The sequence below is a fragment of the Melanerpes formicivorus genome, unplaced genomic scaffold (assembly GCF_026170545.1).
Source record: "Melanerpes formicivorus ecotype bairdi unplaced genomic scaffold, bMelFor1.0.p_v2 SCAF_9, whole genome shotgun sequence".
In the NCBI taxonomy this organism is placed as follows: Eukaryota; Metazoa; Chordata; class Aves; order Piciformes; family Picidae; genus Melanerpes; species Melanerpes formicivorus.
The window spans coordinates 24,865,355-24,884,024 of record NW_027142361.1 but is presented as its reverse complement, the minus strand read 5'-3'; the positions used below and the strand labels follow the sequence as shown (position 1 = coordinate 24,884,024).

The 18,670-nt window shown below is 46.9% G+C and overlaps 1 protein-coding gene across 2 annotated transcripts in view; it reads left to right on the top strand.

The window, feature by feature from the left end:
• The window catches only part of SLC24A3 (solute carrier family 24 member 3), a 412,136-nt gene that overhangs the window by 351,579 nt on the left and 41,887 nt on the right, over positions 1-18,670 (top strand). For both annotated transcript variants that reach the window (XM_068143236.1, XM_068143235.1), the window contains exons 8-9: positions 12,391-12,416; positions 14,014-14,067. In XM_068143236.1, the coding sequence (XP_067999337.1) occupies positions 12,391-12,416; positions 14,014-14,067 (80 nt within the window). The remainder of the gene's footprint in view (positions 1-12,390; positions 12,417-14,013; positions 14,068-18,670) is intronic.

Here is an 18,670-nt window from a genome sequence, read left to right as displayed (position 1 = left end):
ACTGAGCTCCTGTGTCAACCAAGGCCCTGTACTTCCGAAATTGTGAAGTGCCAGGCCACTGGATGTACACATCCCAATAGATTCTATTATCTCTGTTATCCCTCTCCTCCCCCTGGCGGGAGGCAGGGTACCCCTAGTTATGGGGAACATGCGCACATGTGCATTGCACATAGTTTGCAGGGTAATAACTTTGCATGTTATGACTGGAGCCACTGTTGGAGCCATAAGAGTCGTTCTGGGGAGCTGTGGAAGTAACAGCTACCCTTCTGGTATTGCTACCTTGGGTTCTGCCACTTTGCAATTCCCTCAGTCTCCTGAAAAGATTAGAAGTTGGTTGGCCATCCCAGCGGTTCATGTTCTCACCAAACTGATCACGCAGAGTTATCCAAATAGTTCTACGTGACTGCCTTGGTGGTCTGTTTTGGAATGACCTGTTTTGGAATGTCCTGTTTTGGAATGACCTCCTTGGAGGACGTGTATTCCTCACAGATGAAACTTGTACCCACCTGGAGGAAGAATTGAAATTATCCTTCTGTGCCAATTGGTATATGGAATCTTTCAGATCCTTCATGCAATTCTCAATTTTTCCAGACAGAGTTTCAATGGCTGAAACCAAAGAACCACGTGTCATGCTATCCTCCAATTGTCTCATTTGATCACTGAATTGGCCAACCGTAGGAGAAGTTCCACCATAACTTCTTAACACAATTCTGCTTGCCAGAATGTTTGCATAATTAGAAGGAGCAAGTTTGATGATCTTTTTAGCAAGACCAATACCCACAGGAATGTCATCAGGATTCAGAGTTTCATGTTCACCATAGAGTAGCTCTCTAACAGCAAATTCTCTCAAGCGCTTAATTCCCTCATCTATGGTAGTCCAGGGTTTAGGATTCCATGGAAGATCATCTCGGGAAGGGTATCTCAGGGCAACCGCTATTAAAAGGCATATCCACAGATTAACCTTACCGAGAGCTTCGCCTAGATGTCTATCTATTCCATTGTCCCTTGAGAGAGTTCCTAACTGAGCTGCTGACTTGTCTCCAACTGTTAGAGCTGAAGCACCTGTATCATAACACCTACTAAGCCAAGCTAGAACTGGCTCCTTATCTGCCCTGGTGAAATCTTTACGGACATTTTGCAATTCCTCCCGGGGCGAAGAACAGTCCGTAATATCATCTTCATCTTCATCTCCCTGAATTCTTTGCCCATAAAATCCTGCTGTCATTCTCCTAAGGATCTCTTTAAGCTGAGAACCACCTTTGCCAGCTGCCTTCCTAACTTCATCTCTATCCTGCTTTGATCTCACTAGGTTAGCTAGATCTTTAAAACAAACCTTCTCTTCCTCCTGAGCAGGATCTTTTAGAGTAGAGGGCCCCTCACCAGGATCAGTCTCCTCCTCTTCTTCTCCATCTTTGCCCTTTCCAGCTCTAGTCTTTAAAGGAGCCACCTTAACTGGAGCTGTGTTTGAATTTACAGCCACCTTAATGGAAGCTGACAGGTCCTGAGATAAATCAGCTGCTGGGGCAGTGACTTCCGGTCCCACCGAGGGAGTGGACGGAAGTGACGTTGCTCCATTACTGGCCGACGGAGAAGAAGAAGAAGGAGAAGGAGTGGGAGAAGGAGTAGGCGCCATGTTGATACCAGCCGATGCCCTTGGCTGCTTGCCAGAATCAGCAAAGTCATTTAGAGCTGCCTTACCAATTAACTTTTTAGCCTTCTTTGTAACTGACACGGGTTCTCCACAGTCCTCGTCACTAGATGACTCTGGGACTGATCGAGAGCCACGGCGTTTTCTTTTTGGTCTAGTTTTAATAACAAAACAAGCTCTGGACACCTTTCTCTCTCGCCGCAGAGAGAACAGTAAATATGCAATTACCATCACCTGCAACAGATTTATACACATCACATAAATCACCTTTGGATCCCAGGCATCACCTAAAGTTACTCTCTCCTCAGGTGGAATCTTAAAACCCTTTATCTCAATTGGGAGAGTGGTGGATGTAACATTCCTGTATGTCACTGGCCATAGGAAATTAATACATTTTCCATACCATAGTTTAACTCTATACATAACCCACAGATAAATTGTCCGCACCAAATATTTACCCAGGTAATCCAAAATCAAACCCAAACAATATCTGTAAACCAGAGCCCCAAAAATTGAAAAGAATAATCGCTCCACAAACCACAATACCTTCATGTTTTCTAATTCAGCTAGAAAACACTAAATCAATCAAATAATAAATTAAACTAATTATCTGCCCCACGTTGGGCGCCAATAAAAAAATGTGGTGGGTTTGGAAGGGGTAAGGCCAAGAAGCCTCCTCCCTTCCCCCTTGTAGGGTAAAAGGGAAAAAAAATTGAAGGGAAAGGAAAAAAAAACTCGCAAGCTGAATTAGCAAAGCCGTGGAGCTATATTTACAAAGCAATGTAGGGAATGCAGGGGAATATTTACAAATTTACAATATCTACAATATATACAAAGATATACAACAGAGCAACACAGAAATGAGAGTAAGCCCCCTCGGCAGAGAGGGGGGTTCCCCACCTCCGTTCTCCCCTCTCTCCCCCCTTTCCCCAGAATGGGATAGAAAGAGAAAGAAAAGAGAGGAAAAAAAAGGTTAGAAGCAGTTCGTGTTAATTGGAAGGGAGTTAATATACCGGCCTTTGTCTATCTTCAAGGCCGAGGCCTTGGCAGAAAGCCCAGCACAGAGACAGAGAGCGGCCGCACCGTGGAAAGGCGGAAGCAAGACTGACAGAGAAGTGCTGGAAATGTCCAGTTCACTCCCAGTTCCAAAGGTGCTTCCTCCCACTTCACCAATGAAATAGTTTAGATTATTCCTTCCGTTTACCAACTTCCGTCCACCATATTCCCTTTCTTAAGGGGGCAACGTCAACCGGCCACACTCTGTTGTATATCTTTGTATATGTTGTAAATATTGTAAATTTGTATATATTCCCCTGCATATCCTACATTGCTTTGTAAATATACAGCTCCACTGCTTTGCTAATTCAGCTTGTGAGTTTTTTTTCCTTTCCCTTCAATTTTTTTCCCTTTTACTTCACAAGGGGGAAGGGAGGAGGCTTCTTGGCCTTACCCTTTCAAACCCTCGACAAGCTCTTAAAGCTGCTATGCCAGCTTTCAACAGGCTCAGTAAGTACTTCAGATGTCTCACATCTGGGCTATTCAGTGAAAAAAACACCCAAAAAGTGTTTAGGTAAAGGCACTGCCATCAGTTTAGCATTGCCTATGCAACCAAAACCAGTCAGGAAGTGTAAAAATTCAGTTTTTTGGTAACTGTTCATAGAATCAGTAAGGTTGTGTAGTGGGTTGAGAGAAGGCCTAGCTCCCCTCCTTCAGAAAGAAAAAAAAAACCCACAGCTAACTCAGTCGGAGAAGCAAAAGGAATGCTATATTTACAAGCAAAAATGAAATGCAGGTTATATATATATATAATATACAGCATTTACAATATATATACAGAAATATACAGCAAAGAAAAATACAGGAACAAAACTCCCTCCTCCGGACAGAGGAGGGTTCCCCCTCTGTACCCCCCTCTCTCCCACTACCTCCCTTTTTTTCCCAAAAAGGGCTAGAGAGAGAGAAAAGGTAATTAATAAGGATGAAATTTTGTTAGGCCTTAAAAAGCGCATGCAGGATTAGTGCTTATCTTATCCAAGGTCAGAACTCTGCTCAGAAGCAGACAGGCTGGAAAAGCAGGACAGAGAGAAACTGAGAAAAATTCCAACTGAACTCTAACTTAAAGTTGCATTCTACCAATCTACCAATGAAATTTGTTTAGAATATCTGATTGTTTTCGGTATTATTCCAAAACATTCAGCCAGAGTGTCCCAGCACTGTCCCTTTCTTAAAGGCACAGCCTCAAACGGTCACAGGTTGGAAGAGACCTCAAAGATCATCAAGTCCAACCTGGCACCCAACACCTCATGACTACTAAATCATGGCACCAAGTGCCACATCCAGTCCCCTCTTGAACACCTCCAGGGATGGTGACTCCACCACCTCCCTGGGCAGCACATTCCAGTGGCCAATTACTCTTTCTGTGAAGAACATTTTCCTCATCTCGAGCCAAAACCTCCCCTGGTACAGCTTGAGACTGTGTCCTCTTGTTCTGGTGCTGGTTGCGTGGGAGAAGAGACCAACCCCCTCCTGCCTACAACCTCCATTCAGGTAGTTTTAGACAGCAATAAGGTCTCTCCTGAGCCTCCTCTTCTCCAGGCTAAGCAACCCCAGCTCCCTCAGCCTCTCCTCACAGGGCTATGTTCGAGGCCTCTCCCCAGCCTCGTTGCCCTTCTCTGGACACGTTCAAGAGTATCAATGTCCTTCTTAAATTGAGGGTCTGGGACTCTAGATTCTCTAAGTGTCGTAGGTTTGAGAGGAAGGCCCAGCCTTCTCCCCCCCACAAAGAGGAAAAGGAATAAAAACAACAGCTAGCCACAGCTGGAGAAGCAAAGGGAATGCTATATTTACAAGCAGGTTTAGGGAATGCAGGGTATATATACACAATTTACAGTATTTACAATATATACACAGAAATATACAGCAAAGGAAAAAAACAATAATACAGGAATGAAATTCCCCCCCCTTTCTGGAGGAGGGTTCCCCCCCCCTGTACCCCATTCTCTCCCCTTTTTCCCCAAATAAGGTTAGAAAGAGAGAAAAGGAGCAGTTGTTAATTAAAGCAAAGTGTTAGTAGGCCACGCTTATCTGTCCAAGGTCAGTCTGGCAGAGAGCCTAGAAGCAGACCAGCTGGAAAAGGGAGAAGGGAAGAATCGAAACTGAGGAAAGTGTCAGTCGCACTCAAAACTTAAAGTTGCATTCTACCAATCTATCAACGAAATTTGTTTAGACCTGTCTTTTGTTTACAAAACATTCAGCCATAGTGTCCCTTTCTTAAAGGCACAGCCTCAAACGGTCACAGAAAGGAAGAGTGATTTTGTGAGGTTAACTTCCTTTGGGGTGCTTGGTGCCATGGTTTAGTTGATTAGATGGTGTTGGATGGTGGGTTGGATGTGATGATCTTGAAGGTCTCTTCCAACCTGGTATGGTCTGGTCTATTCTATTGTATTCTATTCTATTGTATTTCCTATGTAAGCAAGGAGGGAACTTTAGAGTCAGAAGCCTAACACTGGTGCTTCTGAAGTTTGTGCTGCTTTATTAGTGGCAGTTTTCAGCAGTGTGTTTTGCCTCCATCCTGCACATGCCTCTGTACCATCTGCACTCTGTCAGTGCCAAGGCCTCTAGCTGTCTAATCTCAAACACAGGGTTTGCCTCAACCTCTTTGTACTTTCATTCTGCATACTGCAATATCAGCCTTTTTTGCAACTGATAAAAAAATATAACCTTTCTGTATAATTATTATCAATGAGCTTTGACAGCAGCCTCATACCAGGAAGTGTTCCTAAGTGGCAAACTTTGCCCCATTCATTTTAATGAGTGACATTGCTATGAGCTGGAAGATGTCTAGCAGGCATTCTCCTCCCTTAATCCCCAGGAAGCACAGATGTGGGCAGTGCCTGGCATTCAGCCTCCTGTTGTTTGGGCTGGGGATTTCCTTTATTGCATGTTGGCAAACAAGTTAAAGAAAAAATAAATCTGTGGAAGCTGTCATGCTTTTAATTTTTTAAGCATTGCATGATATTTTTATGGCTCATTCAGCCTTGTCATAGAATCAGTAAGGTTGGGAAAGACCTCAGGGATCATCAAGTCCAACCTATCACCCAACACCTCATGACTAACTGCTGTGGTTGATCCTGATACCTCGTGGCACACGTTAAGATCTAGACAATGGCGTCGACCACGTGGAAGCTGCAGGAGCACCGTTTCACTTTCTGTTGGTGTCTGCAGCTTATTACTGAGGCAGGATTTGTTCCCAAAGGATTTGTAGCTGAAAGCTTTGTAGAGAGGAGGTTTCTCAGCTGTAATCCTTTTGTAGCAGCACTCGCTCCTTTCTCCAGTCAAACGAAACTGTCCCGGGGACTCAGCTCCTCTGGGGTTTCGCCTCTCGGCCTGACAAGACGTGTGTCTGTCCTCTGGGCTTTACAATGCTGAAAATAGCGAGGGGTCCTTGCTGTCTTGTCTGGGTAAACTGAAACACAGTTCAGCTTCCAAGCGAAGCTCGTGGTTCCTTCCAGAGTGTGGACAATTGCAAGAGGACGCTCTGGCTCTTTGGGCTGATTTCCCGAGGCAATAATAGCCAGTAGCAACACAGATCTAGGGATAAAACCCTGGTATTGCAACCTATAGAAAGCCTTCTTTCCAAACGTGGCCAAAAGCACACCCACCTGGCTCATTCTGGCTCTGAAACATGTTCAAGCAAGCCTAAAGAACCAGATCTACTAACTTCTGCCTCATTGTCTGATTCAGAGTAATTTTGAGGCTTTTTTGTCCATTCAGGACACTAACTAAACCATGGCTTCAAGTGCCACATCCAATCCTTTTTTGAACACCTCCAGGGATGGTGACTCCACCACCTCCCTGGGCAGCACATTCCAATGGCCAATTACTCTTTCTGGGAAGAACTTTCTCCTCACTTCCAGCCTAAATCTCCCCTGGCACAGCTTGAGACTGTGTCCTCTTGTTTTGTTTCTGATTTCCTGGGGGAAGAGACCAACTCCCACATGTCTACAACCTCCCTTCAGTTAGTTACAGAAAGCAATAAGGTCTCCCCTGAGCCTTCTTTTCTCCAGGCTAAACAACCATAGCTCCCTCAGCCTCTTTTCACAGGGCTGTGCTCCAGACCTCTCCCCAGCCTTGTTGCCCTTCTCTGGATACGTTCAAGTGTCTCAATGTCCTTCTTAAATTGAGTGGCCCTGAACTGGACACAGGACTCAAGGTGTGGCCTAACCAGTGCTGAGTACAGAGGCAGAATGACCTCCTTGCTCCTGCTGGCCACACTATTCCTGATACAGGCCAGGATGCCATTGACCTTCCTGGCCACCTGGGCACACTGATGGCTCATGTTTAGCCTACTATCAACCAGTATCCCCAGGTCCCTTTCTGCCTGGCTGCTCTCCAGCCACTCTGACCCCAGCCTGTAGCACTGCATGGTGTTGTTGTGGCCAAAGTGCAGCACCCAGCACTTGGACTTGTTGAATGCCATCCTGTTGGATTCTGTCCATCTGTCCAGCCTGGCAAGGTCCCTCTGCAGAGCTCTCCCACCCTCCAACAGATCAACACCTGCTCCCAACTTGGTATCGTCCTTGTCAGTTCTTTCGGGATGTTGAGAACCATCCTCTGTGGTATTGTGTCTAGCACACTCCTGAAGTTCCTAGCTGTGTCTCTGTGTAATGAGAAGGTGGTTGTCCTGGTTTCATGAGACAAAAATCATATGCCAGCCATGGTCTGCAGGTCATTAGCAGTTTGAAGTCAGCCAGGGGCACCATGTCAAGCTGGCTACAGGTGTATCCCATCCCATAATTATCACTCTTGGTATAAGTAAATTTGTTGAGGAGGGGGGCTCCTCTTCTTGCTTGGCTGCCTTCTGATCCTGCTCCTCCTCTTCCTTATCCTCCTGCTTCTCCCTATCCCTGGAGTGGCTTCCACACTATGCTATTCCTGAGGACTCTCTCCTGTTTATTGTGACATCTGTACATTTGCTGGGCCAAGTAGAACTTTGTGCTGTTTATTACTACTTCATTACAGTTTGGCTGTTTCATTGAATCTGTTTTCATACCAACTCCTGGGGCTCCTCTACTTTTCCTGACCCCCTTTCTTTGATGGAATGGGGGTCATTGGGTGATAGCCTGCACCTAGGGCTAACCTGTAGCAGTTGCTCTAAACATAGACAGAGAGTGGTAGTGAACGGTGCCACATCCAGCTGGAGGCCAGTCACCAGTGGTGTCCCCCAGGGATCAGTGCTGGGCCCTGTCCTCTTCAACATATTCATCGATGATCTGGATGAAGGGGTAGAGTCAGACATCAGCAAGTTTTCAGATGACACAAAGTTAGGGGCAGATGTTAGTCAGTTAGAGGGTAGAAAGGCTCTGCAGAGGGACCTCGACCGACTGGACAGATGGGCAGAGTCCAATGGGATGGCATTCAACAAGTCCAAGTGCCGAGTGCTGCACTTTGGCTATGACAATCCCATGCAGAGCTACAGGCTGGGGTCGGAGTGGCTGGAGAGCTCCCAAACAGAGAGGGACCTGGGGGTGCTGATCGACAGCCACCTGAATATGAGCCAGCAGTGTGCCCAGGTGGCCAGGAGGGCCAATGGCATCCTGGCCTGCATTAGGAATAGTGTGGCCAGCAGGAGCAGGGAGGTCATTGTGCCCCTGTACTCTGCTTTGGTTAGGCCGCACCTTGAGTACTGTGTCCAGTTCTGGGCCCCTCAGTTTAAGAAGGACATCGAAACACTTGAACGTGTCCAGAGAAGGGCAACAAGGCTGGTGAGAGGCCTTGAACACAAGCCCTATGAGGAGAGGCTGAGGGAGCTGGGATTGTTTAGCCTGGAGAAGAGGAGGCTCAGGGGTGACCTCATTGCCCTCTACAACTACCTGAAGGGTGGTTGTAGCCAGGAAGGGGTTGGCCTCTTCTCCCAGGCAACCAGCACCAGAACAAGGGGACACAGTCTCAAGCTGCGCCAGGGGAGGTTTAGACTCGAGGTGAGGAGGAAGTTCTTCACCGAGCGAGTCATTCATCATTGGAATGGGTTGCCCAGGGAGGTGGTTGAGTCATCGACCCTGGAGGCATTCAAGGGGAGATTGGACGTGGCACTTGGTGCCATGGTCTAGTCATGGGGTCTGTGTTGATAGGTTGGACTCGATGATCCTCGAGGTCCTTTCCAACCTAAGTGATACTGTGATACTGTGATATAATTTATGTATAAGCCATTTTTCATGACTACAGAACTGCAAGAAGTTCTTTTTTTTTGGGGGGGAGGGAAACTCAGAATATTGTTACTTTTTTATTTCCCCTAAGCCTCAAGTTACTTCTCTCCAGGTGTATTGGCTGCTCTTCTGTTCATCTTACCAGCCATGAGGTTCAGGGTCCTTCAGGCAGCAGGACTGTGCATCTCCAGGCATTAGTGGAAGCTTGAAGACAGGGCCAGAAGTCTTGTGTTACAGCACTACATGGCTAATTGTGGCTTGGGAGATGTGAAATGTGTCCCACTTCTCTTCAGCCTTACTCCACATCAATCATTGCAAATTATTTTCAAACACCTATGAGGGGTAAAAAAATAAAAGCCAACAGAGAAAGATGGGAGGAAAGGAAAACATTTTCATTTGTTAAAGATTCAGCTCTTGGTGGATTTAGCAACCCTTTCATAAGCAATATTGCTCCCCAGCTGATGGCAAGTGAGGATTTCTCCTTTCAGAGTCAAACACTGCTTCAGTTTAGGAAGTTTGTCCTCCCCCTTCACTCACCCAGGGACCCCCTGGCTTCACAGTGGCTGGGATCTTTCCTATCCTTTTTAGGCAGAATCAAATTCAGGTGGCAGGACATTGTTATTCAAATACTGACTGTGGTCCCTGATGGCTCAGCTGGGAGACAAGCCACAGGCTCCACGAAGAGCATAGCAACACATATGGTTGCTCCTTTGTCAGACTTCTGTGTGCCTTAGATTTTAGAAGGTTCTCCAGTGCTTTGGCATATAGGGAGAATTTGCCATACCAGGGCATGGAGGCTTTGCTGAAGCTGAAACAGTCATCTTTCTTGAGTGATGTGATACTGCTTGTAGAAGGGTGCTCTCACAGTGATTTAAACAGCAGCTTCTGGTGATGTATTAAAAGCTGTGCTCCACTGGTGTCTTTCCTAATTATAAATACACCTGAGAAGAGATTTAGCCACTTTAAAAAGCTTGACACTCTGCCAGGTAAATCAATATGATGTTGTCTCCTTCTATTTCCACCACCAAAGGAATTGAAATGCTGCAGTAATAAAGAGCAAAGCAGTATAAACTTATCTGTTTGGTGCTTCAGGCCATTTGATAAGAATGAGTGAACACTAAATCACTGAGATTAGAAGTGAGTAAAAACCACCCTTCCCCTGCCTGCCTCACCTTGGTTCAGCCCTGTGATTTATTTGTTAAAATAACACTACAAAGCTGTCATGTTTTCTTGTAGAGCTTGGCAAAACTCTTACTCCTTACACATTCACAGATTCACAAATTGCATTGGGTTGGAAGGGGCCCTCAAAGGTCACCTTGTCCAATCCATCTGCAGTCTGCAGGGACACCTCCAACTCCATCAGGCTGCCCAGGGCCGCATCAAGTCTCATAGAAGCATAGAATTGTTAGGGTTGGAAGGGACCTCAAGGATCATCTAGTCCCAACCTCCCTGTCATGGGCAGGGACACTTCACACTACATCAGGTTGCTCACAGCCACATCCAGACTGGCCTTAAAAACCTCCAGGGATGAGTCTTCCACCACCTCCCTGGGCAACCTGTGCCAGTGTCTCACCACCCTCATGGGGAACAACTTCTTCCTAACATCCAATCTGAATCTACCCATTTCTAGTTTTGTTCCATTCCCCCCAGTCCTATCACTCCCTGACACCCTAAAAAGTCCCTCTCCAGCTTTCTTGTAGCCCCCTTCAGATACTGGAAGGCCACAATAAGGTCTCCTCAGAGTCTTCTCCTCTCCAGTCTGAACAGCCCCAACTCCCTCAGTCTGTCCTCACAGGAGAGGAGCTCCAGCCCTCTGCTCATCCTCATGGCCCTTCTCTGGACATTCATCTTGAACATCTCCAGGGAGAGGGCCTCAACCACATCCCTGGACAACCTGTTCCAGCATTTTACCACCCTCATTACTTCCTCCTTACTCCCCTTGAAAAGAAAAAGATGCTTATGTATCTTAACTGGAAGGGACATGATCAGAGCCACTAGTGACAAGAAGAGGGAGGGGTGCCATTTTCTGTCACAAAGGTCAATGCCCAGACTTTCATGTCCCATCACACCAACACACTGTGACCTAAAACAGACCTTCTCAGATTTAGATCAGGCTGACTGGCAACTGTAACTTGCAACACACTGAACATTTTGTAGTCAGTTTTTCTTCCAGTAACCAGCATAGCTTTTGCTTGGCTGGCAGGCAGAAGTTGCTCTTTACAGGTGATACAGCTGGCAGGAAGTATTTCCCTGTGTTTCCAAAGGCTTATTCCCTTTTCCACCCTTTTCTCTCATGTGGTGCCATGGACGTCTTTCTTTAGTGCAAACAAGACCTCTCTGCACAGTCTGGGGCTGAAAGCAGGTGCTTTGCAAGGACAGATGGAAAAGGGGCTCCTCACCGAGGCCGATGGGCAGAACCCACAGGCTGCAGTGTGCTGTGTGCCAGCCCAGTTCCAGCCTCCCAGAGGAGCCCTGTGCTGCCATGAAGGGCTGGCCATTCTGGGCAACCTGGCACACAGCTGGTTGGCCCTCCCAGGCCCCCTGTGTGCAGGCTGAGTGGCCTGTCTGGCCCTCCTGGTCATCTGAGGTGGAAGGAGAAGTGGAGGCACAGGACTATTGCCTGGCCCCTTCTGCTCCCAGCGCTGCAGGCAGTGGTGCTGGAGCTGGGCTGGGGAAGGGCCCAGCTGCAGAGGACTGTAGCCATCTGCCGGTGACCTCCTTCCAAATCCAGGCATGGACAGGCAGACACCCTTCACCTCCCTGGCACAGCCTTGTCTCTTCCCCAGCATGGAGCATCTTACACTCACGGGAGGAGATGCTTCTTTCCCAAGGAGGTTTGCACAGTACTATTTATGAAGGCTTTGGTATCCCTCTGCAGGTGTGCTCACGACTGCCATGGTACCTAAAGTCAGCTGGCATGGTGAGCACCTTAGATCTCAGGGAAACAATGCCCAGTTTTCACCCAGCAAAATTTCACACCACCATGGAGCTGGCTGCAAATGTGTGAACTGCTTGCCCAGTTACCACCAAAGAATGGGTCAGGGGAAGGGTTCACATCTCTGGTGAGACCACACATGCACTTCAGAAGCAGGTACAGTCCCTTCTCTGACTCACTTCTACTTTCTCTCTAACCTCTTCTGCTTCCCTGCTACAACAGCCCCGGTACACAAGGAGTATCTGCCTTTCCTAAGAGAGAAACTAAAGGTTGAAAAGTTCAAAGGCTGGGCAGGAGAGGTGGTTGAGGCCCCATCCCTGGAGGTGTTTAAGCCCAGGCTGGATGAGGCTCTGGCCAGCCTGATCTAGTGTGAGGTGTCATTGCCCATGGCAGGGGGGTTGGAACTAGATGATCCTTGTGGTGCCTTCCAACCCTTACTGATCCTATGATTCTATTCTATGAGAAGTACTAAAACAGACCAAAGCTTAATGCGATTGCCCTGAGCCCCGGGTGCTTCTCCCTGCTCCTTTAGTTAGGTGCTGAGCTGTGTCCCACTGTGATTTTGTGTATAACATGCCTATTTCTAAACTTTTTCTCCACAGTTTATTTATGATGAAAAAGTTTCCTGGTAAGTGAATCCCTTTACATCTTTTTCCTGGTCTTACCACAGAAGTGAGGGTTCAGCAGGGGAGGAGGCAGAAAGCTAAGTTCTAGAGGGTGGTTCAGGCAGCTGTGTGAGAAACCTCAGTGCAAGATGGGCTGGAATAACTCATGTTCTGAAATAACACATGTTCTGAGCTAGAGAGGAGAGCATCACTCAGATTGTTGTCTGATAAAGTGGCAGCAGCAGGTGTCCTCTGCCCACTCTGCAGCAGCCTGGGGATTGTGATGTGTTCAGCAGAGGCAGAGACTGCTGCTGGGGTGCTGGGGGTGCCACAGTTGTCAACTGCCAGGGAATGGAAAGAGCCAGCCAAGCAGTCCTAAATAACTGTGTTCTGATAATTAGATTTTTAGTAATTTGAAAACCAGGAGCAATATTCAAGAGAGAATGATTGCTCGGAAGAAAGAAAGGAAAAAAACCAGTTAATATCCTCATGAATGTGCTTAAATGTACTGCAGTCGGTATGGTAGGCTTGGAGGGCTTTCAAACACTTCTCAAAGTGTACTTTTCAGTTTTGCTTTCATGGTTTTGTTTGCAGCACCTCTGAGGGCTGGTGACGTGACAGTGGTAGCTTTGATTTCACGCACAGCCAGGATTATTTGGATTACAAGCACTAGAGGGACTCAGGCTCTTCGGGATGCATGTTTTCATACTCTTGTTCTCACTGGGGGGATTTCTGTGTCGTTTCAGAGGAGGATTGCTGAAACACCAAGTTTTGCAATGGGTTGTTGTCCTTGGGTTTTTGGGGGTTTCTTTTAAACTAAAATTAACTTGAGGCCCAGTTGTGTTTGACTGTGCCCTTTGCCTAAAACACTTCAGTTCCGAAGCTGGGTGTTGAGCTGCCACAAGCAAGGAATTAGGTTTGATATGGTTAGGCTCAGAATCCTTAAGGTGAAAATGGCCTTTGAGTTTTACTAGACAGCAATCTGATAATGGATGATTTCCACAGGGAATAGAAGTTTGCCCTAGGGAACTGTGCATAAACCAGCATTATGGTCATATGGAAACGATCACCCAGAAACAAGTTGTGAAAGTCAGATTCTGTTTTGTTTTCATACAGATTTCATTAGTTGGGCATAGAAACTGTGCAGAAAACTCCTGACAGTATCTGATCAATGATCTGAGCTGCTGCATTCTCTCTGGTGATGCAGCAGGAGTAGCAAAAGAGCAGCTGCTCCTTGTTTGGGTTGTCTAGGCATGATCAGTGTGGTGGCAACCTGCTTCGCACCAGTGAAGGCAGAGCAGGATGGCTGCTCCCCTCCCACTGCCACAGCTTCCACCAGCTGTTGTCCCTACAGAAGTGTTGGTGCTCATGGGTGTGCAATTTGTTCACTGACCTTCTGGATTTAGTCACTTGTTCTTAGCTGATGGGTTCATTTGGCCAAGCAAAACCAGAGCAGAAGTCAAGAATACACACACATGGGTGTGTGAGACATTTCTTTATGTATCACCCTTTCTAGAGGTGTGCAAAACTGGCCCAGGAGGGTCAGTTTGTGGTGTGAGAGCTGGGGAATGGCTGCTGTGCCCTGCTCTGATGTGTTCTCTGTGTCACTCTTGTTCACAGGTGGGAGTCCTTAGTCTTGGTGCTGATGTATATTATCTACATCATCATCATGAAGTAAGTCAAATGTGCCCTCGGTTTGTTTAGATCGTGTAAGGCTCCTCCTGCTCCAGAGCTTTTCCAGAGATTGTGAAGGTAATTAAAGAGCCACAGGCTGTGGGCAGGGCTTCCACTGCATCTCCCAGCTTGTACACCGGCACCACCTCTAGTAGCAGGGCTTAAAGCATCTTGCCCTGCTTTGTACTTACGTGTAATTTAGCCTGAGGAGGCTGGAAGGGGCTGCTTATCCCTGTAGTACAGACCTGAGGATCAGACTTCTAAAGGTGAGTGATGCTTTCTGGATCTCACCCTGTGTGAACCAACCATGGCTAATCATAGTATCATAGTATCAGTCAGGGTTGGAAGGGACCACAAGGATCATCTAGTTCCAACCCCCCTGCCATGGGCAGGGACACCCCACACTAGATCAGGCTGGACAGAGCCTCATCCAGCCTGGGCTTAAACACCTCCAGGGACAGGGCCCCAACCACCTCCCTGGACAACCCATTCCAGGGCCTCACGACTCTCATGGTGAAGAACTTCCTTCTCACATCTAGCCTGAATCTCCCCGCCTCCAGCTTCATTCCATTCCCCCTAGTTCTATCACTACCTGAGATCCTGAGAAGTCCCTCCCCAGCCTTCTTGTAGACCCCCTTCAGATACTGAAAAGCCACAATGGGGTCACCTCAGAGCCTTCTCTTCTCCAGACTGAACAGACCCAACTACTTCAGTCTGTCCTCACAGGAGAGGTGCTCCAGCCCTCTGATCATCCTTGTGGCCTGTGGTAGGGTTGGAAGGGTAAGGCCAAGAAGCCTCTTCCCTCCCCCTGTAAAGTAAAGGGAAAGAAAATTGGAGGGAAAGGAAAAAAAACTCACAGCTGAATTAGCAAAGCAGTGGAGCTGTATATTTACAAAGCAATGTAGGATATGCAGGGGAATATATACAAATTTACAATATGTACAATATATACAAAGAAATACAACAGAGTAGCACAGAAATGAGAGTTCCCCCCTCTGCTGAGGGGGGTTTCCCACCTCCGCTCTCCCCTCTTTCCCCTTTTCCCCAGAGTGGGTTAGAAAAGAGAGAGAAAGAGAAAAAAAGTTAGAAGCAGTTTGTGTTAATTGGAAAGGAGTTAATACAGGCCTTTATCAGTTTCAAGGCCGAAGCCTTGGCAGAAAGCCCAGGAGCTGCAAGCTGCTGCCCGAAGGAGAAGTGGAGGCAAGACTAAAGATAAAGTGCTGGAATGCCCAGTATACCTTCCTGCACTCCCAGTTCAGAAGGTGCTTCCTCCCACTTTACCAATGAAGTTAGTTTAGATTGTTCTTTTCATTTACCAACTTCCATCCACCATATTCCCTTTCTTAAGGGGACAGCCCCAACCGGTGACAGTCCACGCCTTCTAAAAAATTTCATTGGCTGTTCACACTGTCCATACAATCCAAGACGATATTTACAGTTCGTGAGTAGTTCATAGTCCATTCCGGCTATGCTCAGGTGTAGATGATTCAGAAGTCCAAGAAAATCAGAAAATGAGAAAAAATGGAAAACAGTTCATTTCTTCACCGACGAAGCGAAGAAAAGGGAAACAGGAAAATCTCAGGGTCTCTTAGTTGACTCAGGGCTCTCAGGGATCTCAGGGTTTGTGCACCGTCGATTCCTCGTTGATTCTTCTTTTGGACGCGATGCAGCTGTACAACAGTTTGAAATTAACCTCTTTCAGCTAAAGTTAAATTTTTCTGTGGAATACACTGAAATTCACCATTCTCCTGCATTACCCATAAAGTGTGACCCGGACCTTCAGCTGAAACCACCCCTCGGACAGGTTTAGCCTCTCCTGAGGGTGAAAATACCCAAACAGTTTGACCTAACAGATTCTTTTCTCCAACAAAAGGAACTCTATCACCTTCTACTTTCCGTAGCAAATCTGAATGTGCAGGTCCAGCTCGGTTCACTGAACCTCTACTATTTACCAGCCAGGTTGCTTGTGCTAAATGTTTTTCCCAGTTTTTTAAAGATCCACCCCCCATGGCTTTAAGAGTGGTCTTCAACAAACCGTTGTAGCGTTCAATCTTCCCTGAAGCTGGTGCATAGTAGGGAATATGGAATATCCACTCAATACCATGCTCTTTGGCCCAGCTCTTTACAAGGTTGTTCTTAAAATGAGTTCCGTTGTCTGACTTGATCCTCTCTGGAGTTCCGTGTCTCCACAGGATCTATCTCTCCAGACCGAGAATGGTGTTGCATGCAGTTGCATGTGGAACTGGATAAGTTTCCAACCATCCAGTGTTTGCCTCTACCATAGTAAGCATCTATTGCTTACCAGAATGAGAACGTGGTAGAGTGATGTAGTCAATCTGCCAAGCTTCACCATACTTGTACTTGGACCATCTGTCACCATACCACAAGGGCTTAAGTCGTTTTGCCTGCTTAATAGCAGCACAAATGTCACAGTCATGGATGACTTGTGTGGTTGCATCCATGGAAATGTCTATGGATCTGTCACGAGCCCATTGGTATGTTGCATCTCTGCCTTGATGTCCTGACGAATCATGAGCCCACCGAGCTCAGAATATCTCACCTCGGTGTTTCCAGTCGAGATCAAGATTAGAGTCCATGTCTACTTGAGAAACTCTTGCAGCTAGATCTGCCTGATGGTTGTGTTGCTGTTCCTCAGTAGCTCTGCTCTTAGGAATGTGAGCATCGATGTGTCTCACTTTCACTGGAATTCTCTCGATTCGATCAGCAATGTCCTGCCACAGGTTGGCTGCCCAAATGGGTTTTCCTTTCCTCTGCCAACCACTCTTCTTCCAGTTCTTTAGCCAACCCCATAGAGCATTGGCTACCATCCATGAGTCGGTGTAGAGATAAAGCTTTGGCCATCTCTCACGTTCAGCCACGTCGAGAGCTAGCTGGACAGCTTTTACCTCAGCAAACTGACTGGATTCTCCTTCTCCATCCTTCGCCTCTGCAACTCGGTGTGTTGGACTCCACACTGCAGACTTCCACCTTCGCTTGTTTCCAACAAGACGACAGGAACCGTCTGTGAACAAAGCATATTTCTTTTCATCATCAGAAAGGTCATTGTAAGGAGGAGCTTCCTCAGCACGAATTACTTTCTCCTCTGGAGGTTTAGCACAGTTGATACCTTCAGGCCAACTTGAGATCACCTCCACTAGACCAGGTCTTTCAAGATTTCCCATTTGAGCTCTCTGTGTTATCAGAGCCATCCACTTAGACCATGTTGAGTCTGTGGCATGATGTGGTGTGGAGCCTTTGCCTTTGAACATCCAATTCAAAACTGGTAATCTGGGAGCTAGAAGAAGTTGTGATTCAGTTCCAATCACTTCAGAAGATGCTTTTACTCCTTCATAGGCAGCTAAAATTTCTTTTTCTATTGGAGTATAATTAGCCTCTGAACCTCTGTAACCTCAACTCCAGAAACCAAGAGGTCGTCCACGTGTCTCACCTGAGCTTTTTGCCACAAGCACCAGGTTGGAAAATTGTCACTTGCAGCCGTGTGCAAGATGTTCTTAATGTCTGGACCATCTCGGACAGGTCCCAGACCCATTGCTTGAATCACCTCTTGCTTTATCTGGTCAAAGACTGCTTGTTGTTCAGGTCCCCAGTGGAAACTGTTTCTCTTTTGAGTCACATCATACAGAGGTTTCACAATCTGACTGTATCCAGGAATGTGCAGTCTCCAAACTCCCACTATCCCCAAGAAACGTAGGGTCTCTTGCTTGTTTGTGGGACTTGCCATGGTGGAGACTCTATTTCCCACATCCACTGGAATGTGTCGGCATCCTGCCACCGCAGTCCCAGAAACTGAATCTCTGTGGTAGGTCCTTTCACCTTGTCTCGCTTGATGGCAAAACCTGCATTCAGAAGAATGTCAATGATTTTGTTACCTTTCTTGAAGACTTCCTCAGCAGTTTTACCCAAGACGATGATATCATCGATGAACTGGTTGTGTTCTGGAGCACCGCCTTTCTCCAGAGCATCGTGGATCACTGCATGACAGATGCTTGAGCTGTGGATCCAGCCCATTGGCAGTCTGTTGAAAGTGTACTGGATTCCTCTCCAGGTGAAAGCAAACTGAGGCCTGCATTCCTCTGCTATGGGAATAGAGAAGAAAGCATTAGCAATGTCTATGGTAGCATACCATTTGGCCTCTTTGGATTCCAGCTCATACTGTAGTTCCATCATGTCTGGTACTGCTGCACTCATAGGTGGTGTCACTTCATTTAGGGCTCGGTAGTCTACTGTCAGACGCCAGTCTCCATTCTGCTTCTGCACAGGCCACACTGGACTGTTGAAAGGCGAATGAGTTTTGCTGACGAATTTCTGACTCTCCAACTGATGAATCAGATTCTGATCCCTGATAATTTGATGGTATTATGGTGCACTGAGCTCCCGTGTCAACCAAGGCCCTGTACTTCCAAAATTGTGAAGTGCCAGGCCACTGGATGTACACATCCCAATAGATTCTATTATCTCTGTAATCCCTCTCCTCCCCCTGGCGGGAGGCAGGGCACCCCTAGTTATGGGGAACATGCGCACACGTGCATTGCGCATAGTTTGCAGGGTTATAACTTTGCATGTTATAACTGGAGCCACTGTT